This window comes from Opisthocomus hoazin, chromosome 18 (genome assembly GCF_030867145.1).
Source record: "Opisthocomus hoazin isolate bOpiHoa1 chromosome 18, bOpiHoa1.hap1, whole genome shotgun sequence".
Classification (NCBI taxonomy): domain Eukaryota; kingdom Metazoa; phylum Chordata; class Aves; order Opisthocomiformes; family Opisthocomidae; genus Opisthocomus; species Opisthocomus hoazin.
In genome coordinates, this window is record NC_134431.1 from 18,302,461 (window position 1) to 18,320,070 (window position 17,610).

The window sequence follows — 17,610 nt, forward strand, 5'->3', positions numbered from 1 at the left end:
AAACTCTTGTGGTTTGACAAGCTCTTTAGCATCCCCCATTCCCAGTAACAAAGAATTGCGCTTGTACTGCAGTGACTGGGAATATTGGTATATACAAAGCTCCAAAAGCGAAGTGAGCGAGCATGAGCAAGAGGAGTGGAATTGCTTAATAGCAGAGTCTCCCATACTAGGTCAAGCCAGCACCAACCGCATTAAAAACAATCACCCAAGTAGCAGCAGAAACTGCAGGATAGCCCCATGTTGCCAGCTGGTTTCTACATATCTGTTGAGAAAGGACGTATGTGATGTGATTTATTTCTTTGCTCTTGCCCAATAAAATAATTTTTATAGCAAGTATGAGACTATTGGTGCATTTACAGAAAAGTCTTGCTCATTTATGAGAGGAACCAGTGAAACATAACGGTATTCCTATATTCCACTGTGGCTTCTAAATATGTCTGTTTAGATCACAAAGCTTCAGAGTCAAATTAAACTACAACTAAAACAACAATGCTGAAACCAAACAAAACCCTAAGCCAATAACCTCAGATTTGCCAGTTTGTAGAGTTGGATGCTGATACTCAGAAATACAAACCTTCACTGCACTCGTGATACTGCAAGGATTCTGAATTCCAGACAAGCCTGACCAGGATTTAAGTGCACATTTAAATATATTTTATATAAGCATCACGTAATGGAATGAAGAATTGGAATACAAGCAGTAAGTCAAACATTTATGATACAAGCGATAAGTCAGAAAAACAATCAAAACCACCTTCTTAATCCTGGACTATGTAAAGGCACCACCTTGACAGCACGATCCAGAAGAAACAAGGTTTCTAAAAGACACGTTTCCATAAAGCATATCTCAAGGAAAACTGATTGAGAGGAACCGTCAAATCATTTTTTAAATGGATTCAGAGACTAATTTTTTGTATTTTGATTTTTTTGGGATGACAAAGGCTTCTTTTCCTCTTTTTCACCCCAAGCAAATTGTTTCGGAATGACAGCAGCTAAATCTCCATTATTTAGAGAACAAGGGTACAGTACAACCTTGATAAAGAAAAAACGGTAACACAGATCCTATGATGGATGGTGACGACAGACATGAAAGCACACCAACCTCATCCTCAGTCCAAATCCAGCGCTTATTAAAATCAGCTCAATACTAGACTCAAAGGGAAAGCTGACTCCCTCACAGGCACCGCATTGTCTCAGGGCTACGCTCCCCAGATCTCTGGTGCCAGAGGTCATCAATTTGGGTGCAGCACAGGATGACCCCAAGGTTCTCTCCAAGCCACGGGTGAACAGTAATGCTGCATACCGAAAGTGGACACGAGCTGGCTCACTGGCGAGCCGTTAGGACCATCAGCTTATCCGACTTCAGGAAACGCTATGCCAAAAGCGGTGCAGCTGTGTTAACAAGATGTTGCAGCTGAGTTACCGAGTCCCTGGAGATGTGCCAGGCTTTCCACAGAATCCGTTCTGGTGTCTGTGCTGTGGCGACCCATGGGTGACGGAGCCGATTTCTCAATCGGCGGCACACAAGTTAAATATTCACAATCCTCGTTCATTTCTCCAAGTTTGTACATTCCCTCTGTTTCGTACACATCTCTACCCACCTCCCTTCGGCCTCCTCAGATATTCCCCAGATAGTCCTTACACCTCCACACTTTCCCTCAGGCATTCTTCCCCTAAGCTTAGGTGTGTTCCAACAGGCGTGCCTGGAGTCCAGACGCCAGTCATCAGCCATACTGCGCCTGCAAGCCAGCAGCTGAATATTCCTGCTGGTGATAGGCATTTAAGGGAGCTTCCCCACCAACAACAGCAAACAAGGGTTTTGGGAAAGCAAGAAGGACACAGCCTGATCAGTGATGTATTAAAAATACCAATCCAAGAGGAAAGAAAATGAACAGCACAGAAGCAACTTTGCTGATCTGAACGCAATAATGGATTTTTGATTCATATAAAATATTCTGCAACTCTGCAATATCCATTATCTGAGGCAAATCAAAGATTTGCATCTGGAAGTGCAATTTTTAATTCATAAACCCTCCCCCCACCCATTTTGAAATTCAATATCTGGTCACATAGCAAGTGCTAACACAGATTCCACCCAAGAGGAACTGTGTATCTACCAACCACTTCTGGGACAGCTCTGCTCTCCACAGAGCATGGTTAACTTCCAGGAATCTACGTGGTCAGCAGCTATGGAGCACAGTACCAGTATGTACCTGTTGGTCAACTAGTTGAACGTGACAAGGAAACTCTTGATTAAGCTTCATTATGAGAACGTGCAGTTACCAGAGCCAATTACAGTGAGTTTTTCTAGCGAGAGGGTTAAACTAGTACTCTTAAATCAATGCCAAAATTATTTGGCTCTAGAGCCTACAATTTTTGCTTATAAGCAAGTATATTGCTACACCATTGCCATTACCTTTTCCTCTCCCAACAAGTCACTTTCCTCCTCTGCATCTTCGCCGCTCTTCTCGTTGCGCTCCAGCGCGTCCAAGAGCCCAGTACATTGTCTTCGAGGTGAGACGAGCTCTTGTTCGTATTCCATACATAGGCTGGATGCTCCATCTCCATTTACTGGCATCACAGCGTAATACAGATGACAAATTAACATTCCACATTCTCTCTTGCATTTTCTTTTGACTTAGTAATGCCTCAAAATCTTACATAGCAATCTAAAAAGATGTGCTGGTTTATTTAATCTTCCACATCTTGCAAAATTGCATTATACGACTTAGTAAGAAGACTGCTTTTGTTAATCATGCCTAAAATTGCTCAAGCATTTGTTACCACAACCTGGTGGACTTCTCAAACTTTTCCTTAAGTGATGGTCATATTTAACCTCAAAAAATGGCTTACGATCAATGGGAAAAAAGTCTTACTGTAACAGTTGTCTATGTTTAACTATTTCAGCTTTATGAATTTCCCCAAAACCGAGTTCCTGTTTTTAAGAGATTCTGGCAGGAAATATGATTTATTAACTTTTTTAAATAGAACAAGTTTTTTTAAAGCCTGCAATTCTCACAGTATCGATACCTATAAGACACAGTCACCCTCAGGTGCCAGGAATACATCTTCTCACTCATCAGGATCAAGGTATATTTCGTTTTAAATGTAAGAATTTAGAGCTGTAGGTAGTGTTAAATTAGTATCAGCTTGTTACTTCTAAAAGTACATTGAAAATATATTTCCACTATTTTGTGAAACTACTTCAACAGTCAGTTAGTAAGAAAGTCACTGCTTGGAGAAGAATGGAAGCTTATTACGCTATAAATTAAAAAGTCAGTACAAGTAACTCTTTAGCCAAAACTAGGATTACAGATGCAGTTTGACGCTACAGCTAGTGCAATGCAACTGAAAATCTGTACCAAAAGAGGCCATGCAGCTTCTCCCCCTTACCTCCAGCCACACATTCCAGCCCGCCCTTTGAGATGGATCTACCAGTCACGGGGATGAAAGGTAAATTTGTTCGGCAAGCTCATCTGCTTGCTCTGCAGTTGCACAACAGATGAATTCAAATCAAGGGAAGGAGCGTAAGTGCATGGTTGGAAATTGAAGGAGAAAAAAGCGGTGGCCAAAGTAACTCCTTTCAATGACAACCTGCAGTCACACTGGCATAGGTGTAATGGGAAGTCACCCTCACACTCAGCCGTAACTGTTTTGGAACCACGGTTTTAAACACAACTTCATTGTTTGGCTCCAAAACAGCAACCAATCGAGAGTGGAACATTCCGAAAGAATATCTGACATGAGAAACACTTTATTCTTTGGCATTAGCTAACAACACATTTTAAAATACTGCTTTGTTCCAAGGTCAATGCCCTCTTTCTGTTTTCTTAGTCAGATTACTGTGCAAGAGTCATTTATACAACAGGATGAAAGGACATACGAAAGTCAGTGTTAGTCAGAAACAGACTTGCAGCTCCTAGCTTTTAAACTACCTACGATATTCCAGCAAACTCTCCCTGTTCTGCGGGACACTCTTCCAGGCCTCATCTGCTTCTTTGCTCTGTAGTTGCAACTGGCTCCCCCATTTTCTAATGCTGAGCTCTGTCCCTTCCAATCAGACTTTTACACTGGGCTTTGAGCACTCCTTTCTTTCTCTCCCATGCCAGTTTCTAGTCTCTCGCTCCTCCTTTTCTGCTTCAGCTTAAAACAGAAAAGTGTATCTGTGAGGACCCAAACCTACCTTTTCTTTTCTTCTTCAAACTGTCCACATGGTTGTCCAAGTTTTTGGCTTTTTTCAGGGAGAGGATCTGCTCAGATGAAGTAGATGGTGCCGAATCTCTTTCACTTAGGGACCCAGCAGAGCCAGAAGGGCATTGTGGCAGGGGTGCGGGCATCTGCAGTTTACAAAACATTACAGTAGGCAAAAGCTACTCTTCCACTCACTCCACTTCCTCCGCAAGCGAAAATCCCAGAAACAACCCAAACACTTCTCCTTTTCCCCAAATAACCCTTGACAGCAAGACTGTTACACATCCTGGATTTATGTGCTTTCAAAAAAAGGATGAAATAACTAGAAAGTGACACAGAAAGATGAAGTGTAGTAAGCACACTTAGCACTAAGTGACCTGTGTACCAGAAGAGGGTCATGACCCTGCTAAAGAACAATCGCTTCCTAACATTATCCCTGCAACACGGCTCCTTCTGGCAAAGCACATTGGGTTGTGGCTCTTTTTTACCATGAAACTCCCATTTATGATCAGAAAAGATCATCAAGTCATCCAGTATCATCCATCTGTAGCTTATTATTTCGAACAACTTGTATTCCAGGAAGCCAGCCAAGTCTGTACGTGAAATTTTAAATGTTTATTTTAATCTTAATCTCCATTTTGGGGACAAAGAATTCCAGCCCGTTTCTTGTTATGATTTTCTCCAGTCAATTAGAAAGTCCTTTTTACAATATTATTTTTTAAATCAAGGAACTATTACTGAGAAAAAGCTTCTTACTGCTAAGAGAGAAGCCATATTAGTAGAGATGACCCAGTGAGAACTGTAACAAGCAGCGATGGGTTTCTCTCACTCTTTATACCAGTCAGCTTAGACTTAAATTTCAGTGTTTGACTCATTCTTCCACACATCTACCCTCTCTCTGAGGGTGAGGTAGAAAGCTTCTTGATGCTAACATCAGTTCCAGTATTTGAAGAACATCGAATGAAAGTAATGTTTACTTAGGAGGGACCGGAAAAGGAAGTTATTTTTGTGATGTAACCTAATGAGTTGCACAGCACGACAACACATCCTGTCCCAGCTCACTCTTGGAGAAAGATGAGGCATATCTTCTTTCCTGTAAAGCTTCCAATGTCTAGAAGTGACAAGTGACTCTGTCACACATCTTACCTGGCTTAGTATTCTCAGTTTCTGACACTATCAATAAAAGAAAAACCCAAACAAATTTTCAAGACACTCACAATTTCTTGAGCAACACGGAAGAAGAGGGAGACACTTCTGACCGCGTGCCCAAAGTTGTCATAAACATTTACGTAAGGACGGACCCACGAAGGCAGCTTGCCTCGTACATCACCAGTTGTGAACCTGTGCAGGATCGGAAAAGGAGAGAACTGTTTGCCAGGTTGGCCGACGTGACTCAAACAAAAGCTAGATCAGGGTCCAAAAGGACAAGTGAGGAGCAGCAAGACAACAAAAGATTGAAACAGTGCAGAAAATGTAATGGGGTGACGTCTTCACTCGGGAGAAAAGGGCTTTGTTGACACCATGCAATCAGCCAGTTCTCATTTTTAATCCATAAAACCTTTAACTCTGCAACAGCAGTACTGAAGTGTGACATGCTCACCGTTCCCAGTCAAGCCTCAGCATTGAAGGCTATCAGTTAAACTCTTGCTGCTTATTATACAGATACTATATCAATATTATATTAATGGATATTAATGTAATGTTAATATAGATTATATTGTTTCAGCAATATAATCTTTCCTCATTTTCGTCCTCCTCCTCTCAAAAAACTGCAGCGCTGGTGACAGCCTTCTCAAATAAGAGATGGAGAATATGCAAAGCCACAAGCTATTAATTATCACATAACTTCCAGTAGCATTACAACAGAAATTCAACAAATCGGTTTCTTTTGCATTAATACCATCAATCTCTTTCTGCAGCTCCAAGACAGTATATTTTGGCAGCAGAAAATAACAAACTAGTTACTTTCTTCAAGTAGTGCAATTATTATACAACCTCTTATGTAAAACAATTTATTTACTTAATGCCAAAGAATAACATCTGCACATTTTTATACACAATACCAGCACCGTGTTGGAATATAAAGATGTTGATGTATGTTTATGTTCTAGAGTCAAGGTTTCACCTGTGGTCGCATAGGAAGATGGCACCATAGTCTTGGCGATGTCTGATGACCCTGCCGATAGCCTGATTGACAGCCCGGGAAGCTTGCTGACTGTACCACTCACGCCCAGATAAATACTGCAAAAAAAAAAAAAGGGGGGGGGGAGGGGGGAATTAACATTATTTACCAGGTAAAAGGTATTCTCCATGCTCTTTAGTCACTTTTTTTTTTTTTAATTCTTTAGAAAGCAATAGTATCCAACAAGATCTACTGACTAATCTCTAAAAGCCTTGGAAAACCAAATAGAGGTTGACTTGAATATCACACCTGACTTACGGTGCCCAGAAAACTCACGTAGTAATACCCAACCTGAGGGACTATTAAGCACACGATTCACTGACAGCCTTGGCAGTACAGCAGGCCCACCATTGTATTTAAGACCTAACAGCTATCCTGCAGGACAATACTACATTCATAATGCCACTCATTCTCATGCCCGAAGCAACAGAAAAAAACCCCTAAACACAAAGCCAAACAAAACACAAAAAACCAAAACCCAACCAAACCCACTTCCCCAAACCACCCAAAAAAAAACAAACCAAAAAACCCCACCACCAAACCAGTCAGCACAGGCCATTCTTCCTGCCCACCCTCCTCTCTGGATGAAATAATTTCCTCAGAAAATTATATGGATAACATGAACACAAAGACTTTGTCTGAAACTTTAATTATATGATTTTTTGAGCCTATACTGATTGAGACAACGTCATTGGAGACAGAATTTGGAAGCCTTAACATTATCAAAAAAAGGTGACTGCATTTGTGACAAACTCCCAAGGTTGTTTGATTTCTGGGTGTTCATGGTCCCCTGAGGTTGGGAGAACAACAAAAGCCAAAATCCAGAGACAAGAGGGAGAAACAGTGAGAGGAACCTGCAAACAGCCAACAGTGAAATGCCCAGTACTACCTGTGCACCCGCACCACTTCTTCTCATTTCATCCAGGAACTGCATCTTTAAAATGACTCTGGGCTCCATACGAGGAGGAAACGGAAGACCAGTAATGATGACTCCTCGTCCATTTATGTCTGCAAAGTCCAAGCCTTCACTGGCCTGAAGAGACAGTGTTTTCCATTATCAACAGGATCTGAAGTGACATTTCAGAGCAATTCAGCAGTTATTGGCCTTTTTCTTTATTAAATTAAATCCCTAGCCAAGTGTAGTTTATGAATACTTTATGAATAGTTTCAACTAGACTTTCTGCTTTCTATTACCGGGACTTTCTACGTAGCTTCTCGCTCTAGGAGGCCCTGACAAAGCATACCTCAGCCAGCACCATGAACACCTATGTCTTATTCCTGGATCAGCAGCACAGCTGTATTCAGAAGATGTCTTAAGTGTCAGGCAATACCTCTGTTTAAACTTCTCATACCCTGAATTGTTAACCAGACATGATAAGCACGTAGCAAATCTTCTCTGACATTCAAAATGAACAGAATCGTTTCAAAGCAATAATGGAAAGCTACCAGAAGTCTGCTCAGAAGCATCGAGTCGTATCCACCAGCTGTGCTGCTTACATACTTTCAAGTATTTGTCACTCCTGCCCCCTGTACATGCTCACGACTCACGCTGTGCTGGCAAAACACATCGTCAAATGAACAAAATCCGAGTTGAACAGACTGAAAAAATAATTCAGGGGAATTGCCACACGACACAAGCAGCTGTGATGCAATATAACATCAGGGATGGACGGGTGAGTGGACCAGCTCTACTCAGCTTCAGCCAGCACTGCCAGTAAGAAGAGCAATCACAGCATGCACTACCAGCCATCTGGAGCTAGCAGTCGCATAGTTGGATTCACGGATGTTTTTGCCTTGGGCACAAAGGAAATCCCCCAGGCTAATAAGAGTATGAGAAGACTAAGCTTAGAGAAAAAGAAAAAAAAACACTAATATAAAATAAAAATTCCAAACCGCTGCCCTTCACCCCCCCCATGACAGGAAAGAAAATTCCTGTGAACTTTTAAAGACACCCCAGGCCTAGACATAGGTAGCAAAAGAACTACAGCAACTGGGACAGAATCTCCTCTTCATAAAAAGGACTGGATTTTTGGGTTTCTTTCAGGGAATAGAGAACACAAAATGCGTGCTAGAACTACTGCCAATGTGAAAACTGCACAACAACTTGGGAAGGCATCTCGAAGCGATGGCTGAGAAGGGAGCTAGTTTTAGAGCTTTGGACAACATGTCTCTCTTGGTTTATCTTCTCAAAGATTTCCAGTTCTGCAGTCGTACTATTAACCCTATGACTACATCAAACTACATTAAACTAAACAGTCTGTCCTTCAATTGTGTGTTACTGCAAAGCATAATCTCTCCACAGAGTCTGTTCCGCTCAGGGTAATGCACTACTGTTGGAGGGACAGGCCTATTCAACTGAGATTTCCCCCCAAAAAGTGTTACATCTTTTCTTCACCGACCTAATGGCTGCTTTGCAGCCTGGGAATGAAGGTTCAAAAGATGAATCTTCTCTTGGGAGGCAGTAAGCAGCAGCAAAAAAGCCCTAAGAGTAATTTATGATTTTGCAATTATTTCCACTGATATCATAAATCAATTTATCAGCGCTGGAAAATGTACATGAAAGGCCTTCAAATGTGTCCAGAGGTTTTGAAGCTGATACAAATTTTTCAAAGCAAAGCCATATTTTGGGTTATCAGCAGTGTTGTTCTAACACGTTCAACTACAAATGTTTCTTCTGTTCTCCTTCAAAATTGATGTTCTCATCTAACTGCTTCAGTTTTTGGCGAGCAGCCCACAGGAAATACAAATACGATGCTCATGTCCTTTGAAGAACTCAAAGGTGTCTCCCTTTAATAAAAACAGGAGTGAGGCATATGTGAACTTGACATAATTTTGAAGAGGCTTCAGGGCATCCTACTTTTTTTCTCTACATATAGTTACAGTCATAGAACAGAAGTGTACTGAAATTCAGAATGATGGGGTTTTTTCCCCCATCAACTACATAATCTGACCTCAGATGAAAAAAATTTTCAGTTACAGTACCTTCCCCCGACACACTGCTAAAAAAGCAGCTCCGTTGGACTTAGGACAGACAACTTTATCATAGTATGCATCCATTACCTAAAAGATAAACTAGTTTAAGCAAGCACGGTATTATCCTTTGCATATGCATAAACAGAAACCTGTACTAGCTAAATTTGGCTTGTACACTAAGATCTAAAATGCGATTAATTTGGCTCAGTATAATTTTCTTTACTTTCATTAATTGCAGATGTGAGAAGCCATTTGCTTAGCAAAATCCTTGTGAAATCCTACTGTGAAATCTAGAATACATCTGGGTAAGCATAAAAGATTCACGTCAGATACTTCAGATGAAAAGACAAAACATGGACTGTCCTGTGTTTCTGCAGATCCTTGAGTAAAACAGGCAAACCAGGAAAGCAATTCAAGGATATGATGTACTCCAAGAACCAAATAGAGCAGCTATAAATAAACAACACCGCACAATTCCTTAGCATGCAAAGCCGGACAGGCTGGGAGGGAGTGGCCTGCAGAACATTACAAGATGCTGACCACTGAAGTGACAGCTTTCTACATCTCAGTTACTCAGTCCACGTGCGTGTTAGCCACTGTTACACCACGGGATTTCAGATGAAGACTGCACCCTGCACAACTGGCCAAAAGAGTAAAAGGAGGATGCACAGAAGAACTGCACTTCAAAGAAACTCTCAGAGAGTTTTAATACTATCCTAGGACAAAATTTGGGTGTTTCACACCCAAACACATCTTAGAGAAGGTATTTAAACATAAAAACAGTTTCTGAAAATGTTACAGGTATGTAATGGAAATAATCAACCTCTGTGAAGCTTCCTTTGTTCCTGGGTTCCACAAACATCGGCTTCACTTCTTCTATTCTTTTAGCAAAATCATGCTCCTGTTAAACAGACAGCGAACATATCAGAGACAGCCATGTGAAAGTAAGCAGACACCAGAAGTGCCCACAAGAAAGGAAATGCTCAGGAGTGGTCACCACAGACTTCCCCAACACAGTCCGTTCCTCTCTTGCCAAGCAGAAGAGATGGAAGCAGAAAAATGCAACCCTAGCAACACTAGCAGTGATTCCTGGCGGTTGGTGCAACTCGGACATTACACAGACGAGAGATCCATTTCTTTTCTTTCCGACTTGCAAGTTCCCAATGCCCACCTCCCAGGACACCTCTGTCCAAACAGAGCTGTTCCACCTAGTCTCCCCAGGGACACTCAAGTCACGAGCACCGCAGTTACAAAAGTTACAGTTGCAACAGTTACAAATTAAAAATAAAAGAGAAATGCTCACATTGGGATTTTTTTCCCCAAGCATTGAAACACTTAGATCAACTATAATTTGGAGGCTTAACAGAGAGAAAGCTGGTGAAATTAAATGAACTCTGAGATCAGATCAGATGAAAAAAATATATTAAGATTCTTTTGGGTTTGCTTTCTACAATGCTACCTTTCAGTGTATTGTGATCAAAATAGAAGAAGCCTGACCTGGGTTTCTACTTCGGAGATTTTATAATTTACTTCTCAACAAAGAATTTTTAATGAGCACGGTTAGGTAGCATAGCTACAAACTGACGCGTGTAACCAAAGCACCTAAGAAAGGCAGAGCAATAAACATACTCTCCAGTATTCCAGGCTCTTATCCATGACAGGATACGATGGGAAGAACACCAACAGTCCGTGTGGTACAACTCGCACAAGGTTACCTGCAACGAGATAGGCAAGCGTACAGCTGAGGGCATTTTCATCCCGGGATGGAGGGCACAGACTGCAGAGGAGAAATAACGGCACGGGTTCCTTCCAAAATCTTTTCTACTTTTGTGACAAGAATGTTCATGTATTAGAAATTGTTTCATTTTCAAAACCATTTCAATAATCTTGTCGTCAAGGTATAAACTTTAATAGCGGTGCCTAACACTACACTTTAGAAAGCTACTTAACAGGATAAAAGATATTATAAGCTACACCAAACGCTACAGATGAAAGAGATACAACATCATCTGCCGCATGTTCCCTTGTGACAGTAGGATCTGCTTTCAGATCCTTTTCTCCACTCTTTGTCCACTGCAGTCTAAAGATTCAAAGCAATGGATGAGGTACTACGAGCTTGCTTTTGAGTGTTTTCTAGTCAAATAGTATACAGTTTGCTGAAAAAACATTAATCTGGTATTTTGTGAAAGCATTTTCTTAATTTCACCTTTTAGGCCAAGCTGAACTCCTCAGAGCATTCTCCTCCATTTCCTTCAAACACTTCTAGATTTAACAGGTTCCTTTCAATCATATCTCTGCCAAGCTACACAAATACTCTTATTTGTCCGCATGTGTTAAAATTTTGTAGTCCTATAACACTTGTAAAACATTACAAAAACAATAAAGGCTGACTTAAGCCAGGCTTGACGCAGTGCCTTTAAAAATATCACAAGAAATTGCACTGACTTCTTGCAATCCTGCAAATGAAGCTTAGCTGCACCACCTCTGTGCCCTGATTTTCCAGTTTGTACCATTTGCTGACCATGTTTAGGAACCACGCTTCTGACCAAACAGAAATACTTGACAATAAAAATGAACTCCTAATTTGGAAATACTGAACCAAAGACTCAGACTCATTTTTGTATGCAATTACAGTAGCCAGCTACCTGAGCAAACAGAAGAGTACAAAACTAGACAGCATTTAGATATGCAATGCAATCCTTTACTTTTCTCTGACTCATTATGTCTTCTTCAGTGTATCTCCTTCTAGGAGACTTCTAAACGTCCCATGCAACAACACATAGAATCACAGCATGGCAGAGGATGGAAGGGACCTCTGTGGGTCCCCCAGCCCCACCCCCTGCCCAAGCAGGGTCACCCAGAGCAGGCTGCACAGCACCGCATCCAGGCGGGGCTGGAATATCTCCAGAGAAGGAGACTCCACAGCCTCCCTGGGCAGCCTGGGCCAGGGCTCCGGCACCCTCAGAGGGAAGAAGTTCTTCCTCGGGTTCAGCTGGAGCTTCCTCTGCTCCAGTTTGTGCCCGTTGCCCCTTGTCCTGTCGCTGGGCACCACTGGAAAGAGTCTGGCCCCGTCCTCCTGACCCCCACCCTGCAGATATTTAGAGGCATTTCTAAGGTCCCCTCTCAGCCTTCTCTTCTCCAGGCTGAACAAGCCCAGCTCCCTCAGCCTCTCCTCGCAGCAGAGATGCTCCAGTCCCCTCACCATCCTCGTAGCCCTCCACTGGACTCTCTCCAGTAGCTCCTCATCTTTCTTGAACTGGGGAGCCCAGAACTGGACAGAGTACTCCAGATGAGGCCTCACCAGGGCAGTGTAGAGGGGCAGGAGAACCTCCCTCGCCCTGCTGCCCACACTCCTCCTAATGCACCCCAGGATGCCATTGGCCTTCTTGGCAGCCAGGCCACACTGCTGGCTCATGGTTAACCTGTCGTCCACTAGGACATATCTGAAATCCGCACATTTCACTTACCAATTGTCTTCCCCAGAGAAGATAAATAATCCTCTGAAAACCTACAAAGAAGAAAAAAAATCAAGGAACATCACTGTCTTTCCTTTTCTATGTTCTTCATACATATTGACTTCCTCTGATACTCATCTCAAATAGCGTATCCATGCTCCAAACTCCTTTCCTTCCTGTGGCCAGCACCCATACCAAGGATACAAAATTAGTAATACCTTGAATGCACATTGCTATTAAATATTCCTGTTATTAGCACTGAAGATGATCTAAGCTTCAGTATTATCAAAATGTAACAAGTGGAAACGGGCAGCCATATGAGTTTTATGATTAATACTAACAGTTGAAGGGTGCAGGTTCTGCCAGAGAAGTCTTCAGATGCTGCCAAGCCTGAGTAATGCTACAACTATTTAAAATAATTATTGTTGAATAAGGTGTGGTGAGGCTGCAGGTGCAAAAAGGGTGAATTTGGTTACTATGGTTATTATTTACCTGTGGCATAAGCCAAGTAAATCACTTTTGCTTTGCCTGAAGGACTGCTCTGCAATGGGCAATATTTCAGTTAAGGCTGGCAGAAACATAAAAGTCACCTGTTCTCTCATGCCTTTATGTTTCTTTTTTTCAGTGCCTTGTAGCTTTGTGTACTGTTTTCCCAGGAAATTTACCTATGCAGGAGGAAAAAACCCAAACATATCTGCTTTTATAAGACCTACAGCAAACACTGTGAATTCCCTTCCTTCAAAAAGAAGGTGTTCTAGGCCTTGGGGGGAGGATCCCCCACCTTCCCCCTTCAAAAGGCAGTATATTCCACAAAATACACCGAAACGGCACACTAAGCTTCTGAAAATGAAAAAGAAGTCTGAGGTTTTTCCAGACTACTTTTTCTCCATAAAAATCAATTACAGTCGCTGAGTCCCTTTCCAGTTCCGCGGAACATCTGGCATTTTTCCCTTTGAGATTTTTATTTTTTTTTCCTGTATTGCTGAAAAAAAGTCAGGTCTGCAGCAGGCTAAGTTACAGAATTCTCAGCCAGGGGTTTGTCTATAATGTTGAAATTGAAATAGATTTAAGAACGTGCCAACACATAAAAATGTGTGTACCGCAGGAAGAAAGTTAAATGGAAGAACACTTGTGTCTCACACAAGGTACTGATCCTCACTTCCAAACACTACAGAAGGATTACACCCCTCAGCACAGTACTAGCACCAGTGTGATGCCACTTTTCAGTAACTTCAGAGAACTGGCAAGCACAGAACCTTCTGCCATGTGCACCAAAGCATGAAACTGCCGTTTAACGTTACATGCAGAGATGCCAATGAGCCTATCATGTAGCACAACAGAAGCCAATACACAATGAAATCAAGTTTCGGCCTTTCTTGCTGGCAGCATATTCTGCTGGCAGCAGAAGCTGCAGCAGAAGCACTGTCTACTCTGAAGAACACAAAGACACAGGCAAAATGATGAGAGACCAGAGGAAAAGCAAGAGAAACGACGATGAAACCCTTGACAAGTATTTGGATATATTTTCCTTAAAAAAGCAATGCAGAGGTAAATGAGAAGCTGGTCATGGTGACAAACATTAAATACAAAAATAGTTGTTGCAAAGGCCAGTCACGTTTCAAATTAATTAAGTCTTCAGCAAAGAAATTTGGGATGGGGCTCCATGTCAGTGAGGGTGGACTGCTCTGCAAGGGACAGGGAGGTGGTATCCGAGCATGACATGAAAGCATACAGGGCAGGGGTCTTGTCAGCCACGGTCCTGGCCCACACTAACAGAGCAAGGCAAGCAGGAAAGACTCGGATGCAGTAGCCAGGCTCAATCACAAGTCCAGATCATCGTGCAAAGTCATGGTGATGGGGAAGGTCCAAGGTCAAGGCAGGACTGCAAGTCAGTACACCAGGAGCAGGTCCAGTAACAGTAAGGAGTGTCAGAGCCCAGGGATGGTGAGGCAGGTCCATAGTGACAGGCAGGTCTGAAATCAAACTGGGAAGTCAATCAGTAGGTCAGGGTCAGATCCACAGGGCCCATGGCCAGGTATGCATATGATGGAGCTGGAGACAGACAGCCCTGTAGCTTGGGCAGTGACTGAAGGCCTATGCCAGACCTTAAGTGGAGCTCCTGGGTGATGGTTGTAGGGGCAGTCACAGCTGAGGCTGGTCAGGGCCATTAAGGACTACTCATACACTCAGTGCCCTGACATTTGATCCCTTCCAGCCCTCTAGGTCTAAATTTTTGACAGTAGTGGTTAAAGGGTGTTGTTATTCAGTACAGTGTTTACCCAAGAAAAGAACTACAGAGACCACTTATTTCACTAGCACTCTCCTGGAAGCAGAACCCAAAACGTCCCAACCCAAGACTTCAAAGCAGAATTCCACCTGGAAGTTCATTACCTTCTTTCATAGGTAGAAGTAAGCACAGTTCCATCAGGTCCCTTAGGAATGATCCCAACCCAGAGCTGGTGTTTATCGATAACATGAGGGTTCTCCAAGCAAACAGGAAAAGGGCTAAAGCAACACAAAAGCAAGATCCCAGTCATCGTATGATTCCCTACTGGCCACCAGTCCAGAACACTCCAAAATCCTAAGATAAAACCTAAAATCACGAGAGCAGATTATGCATTTTCAGTATGGTACTGTTCACACATCTAGGTACTTACATCTGCATTTCCATTGTAAATGATGAGAGGGGGGAGAGAGTCCCACTAGTGAGGATAATTGTCCTGACTCCCTGCCGAACAAGCTCATGCATGCTGTATCCAGGGCTGAAACACCAATAGCTCAAGGTCTTTCCTGTATCAGATAACAAGAAAACACTAAGAAGCAAGTCTGTAAGTGGAAAAATTAGAATATGACTGGCACATTGCCTCTGAACTTCTGAAAGTAAAATGGCCAGCATCTGAAGCTAAAATTCCAGATGTATGATATGTTCTGCTTTGGTCCTTCTGAGATTCAATTACTATGCCTGCTCAAAATATAGTTTAAAAGGTCATTGCTCCCTCGCACCTTATGTAGGTTATACTGTTCATCAAAATATGGTTACAGAAAAGACAGAGCATCAGATCTTTTTTCCTCAAGAAACAGGCAGATGGAGCAGATAAAACTACCCAGTGCTCCATCCACTGATCTACCTCCTGCTATCAAGGACAACTGGATGGATGCATGGTAGAAGAACTGCAGAATACTGGGATGAAGGACAAATGACTGAAGTTACAAAAAAATAATCTCCACCCCTGCTCTTGCTTGAAGAGAAGAATCCCTGCTCCATCAGGAATTTCCCATGGCTATAAACCTTTCAAATAAACTTTCTATTTTCCCAGTCAACTGCCAAACTTTTCAACTTCTGCTCAAATCTTTTGTGGGATGTGGATATACAATGTGTGTGATGCTGCAAATTTGGCATATTACAAATTATCGACAGAAAGTATATAGAGAAAAATGGATACATCACACTACTCATTTCTTTCATGTCTCAGCTTACAGTTGTACCATTGCTGTCTTGCTGAAAACTTAGCATTGGCTTTTCAGAGGCAGTCAAAGGAACAAGGGAACGAAACAATCATCTACGTCAAGAACAAGAGCAGCCAAATAAAATATTAGCTTTTATTTCTGTTTCTGATTCTGTTTTGCATGATTAGTTTCAGTTAAAACAAAAAATCTAGCATTCACATATCACATGCACCTCTTAAATGCACACGCTTCATTCAAAGACTGTATTTCCAAAAAGGAGCTGACAGTTTCAGGAAATCCCCTGTAATATGTCCCCAGTGAGTCACTTGCTGCTTAGAATTACAAGAGAACATTTATTTTAAGGCAAAGTTTTATACTTCCATCTCATTTGGCCAAATCCATCCAGACAATGTCCAGATTCTAGAAGAATCATATCCCAAAATGTAGCAAATTCTGTATCTCTTCAATTCACCCTAAGAATCGGTGCAAATTACAGTTAGGATCTGCATATGGACAGGGCAGTAAGTATCTACAGACAAGAGCAAAGTCACTTCTCTTAGGAGCCTAAGAAATTCCAGCATAAAAGCAAATGATGCTGATACGGGATGCCCTAGAAGAGAAGGACAAGAACGACTCGCGTTTGGCTTGTCAACGCTCAGTCTGAAACACACTTCTCTAACCCTGCTAGGGCAGCAATCTCATCAGCTATCCCAAGCTATGCCACTTCTCACCAATTCCATTTTGTAGAGAATTACACTTCAGTGAGTAATTTCCACAAAACCCTTCAAAAACAGCTGTTTTTAAAAGGTTTGCATTATTTCTATCCAATCTGCTCTACCACTAAGGAAGCTGGAGACTTGATCAGTCTTGTCTGGCCTCTGCCAGGTTTGCAGATAGTGCAAGTCTCAACACATTGCCAGACTGTTGCATAGGTACTTGCAAATACTGTTTTTATTCAAAAAGCAAATATATCACTATGCGTCTACTATGCCACAGAAGAATTCTGCAACTGCTTTGTATTGGGTTTGTGTATAAACCCTCCAAATTATGCAATAATCCTGAGGTAAAGGGATCTGCATCTGTCTTCTCTAAGCAGAAAATGTTTAGTTTTCCACCTAACTGTATTTATTAAAAGAAGATAAAAATCAGAAAGAATGAATGTTGGAGTCCAACAAAGCCAAGCTTGGTGTTCCTTTATAGGAGCCTTAGGATAAGCCTTTGATTCAGAAGCCAAGTTTCTTTTCATCTAAATATGTTGTTTTGAAGCATGGTTATATTGAGGTAGTTCCAGATACCAAGTTCAGCAGAGCATAAGGAACAAAACAGGTAGGAGGAGAGAGACAAGGAGAGGGCGAATTCTCA

At 41.9% G+C, this 17,610-nt stretch overlaps 1 protein-coding gene across 2 annotated transcripts in view; it reads right to left on the reverse strand.

Moving 5' to 3' along the window:
- The window catches only part of RTEL1 (regulator of telomere elongation helicase 1), a 51,412-nt gene that overhangs the window by 15,900 nt on the left and 17,902 nt on the right, over nt 1-17,610 (reverse strand). For both annotated transcript variants that reach the window (XM_075438754.1, XM_075438753.1), the window contains exons 17-27: nt 15,459-15,591; nt 15,193-15,306; nt 12,814-12,854; nt 10,976-11,061; nt 10,170-10,247; nt 9,356-9,433; nt 7,263-7,406; nt 6,317-6,432; nt 5,409-5,532; nt 4,184-4,337; nt 2,417-2,571 (exon numbers count right to left, since the gene is read on the reverse strand). In XM_075438754.1, coding sequence (XP_075294869.1) covers nt 2,417-2,571; nt 4,184-4,337; nt 5,409-5,532; nt 6,317-6,432; nt 7,263-7,406; nt 9,356-9,433; nt 10,170-10,247; nt 10,976-11,061; nt 12,814-12,854; nt 15,193-15,306; nt 15,459-15,591 — 1,223 coding nt within the window. The remainder of the gene's footprint in view (nt 1-2,416; nt 2,572-4,183; nt 4,338-5,408; nt 5,533-6,316; nt 6,433-7,262; nt 7,407-9,355; nt 9,434-10,169; nt 10,248-10,975; nt 11,062-12,813; nt 12,855-15,192; nt 15,307-15,458; nt 15,592-17,610) is intronic.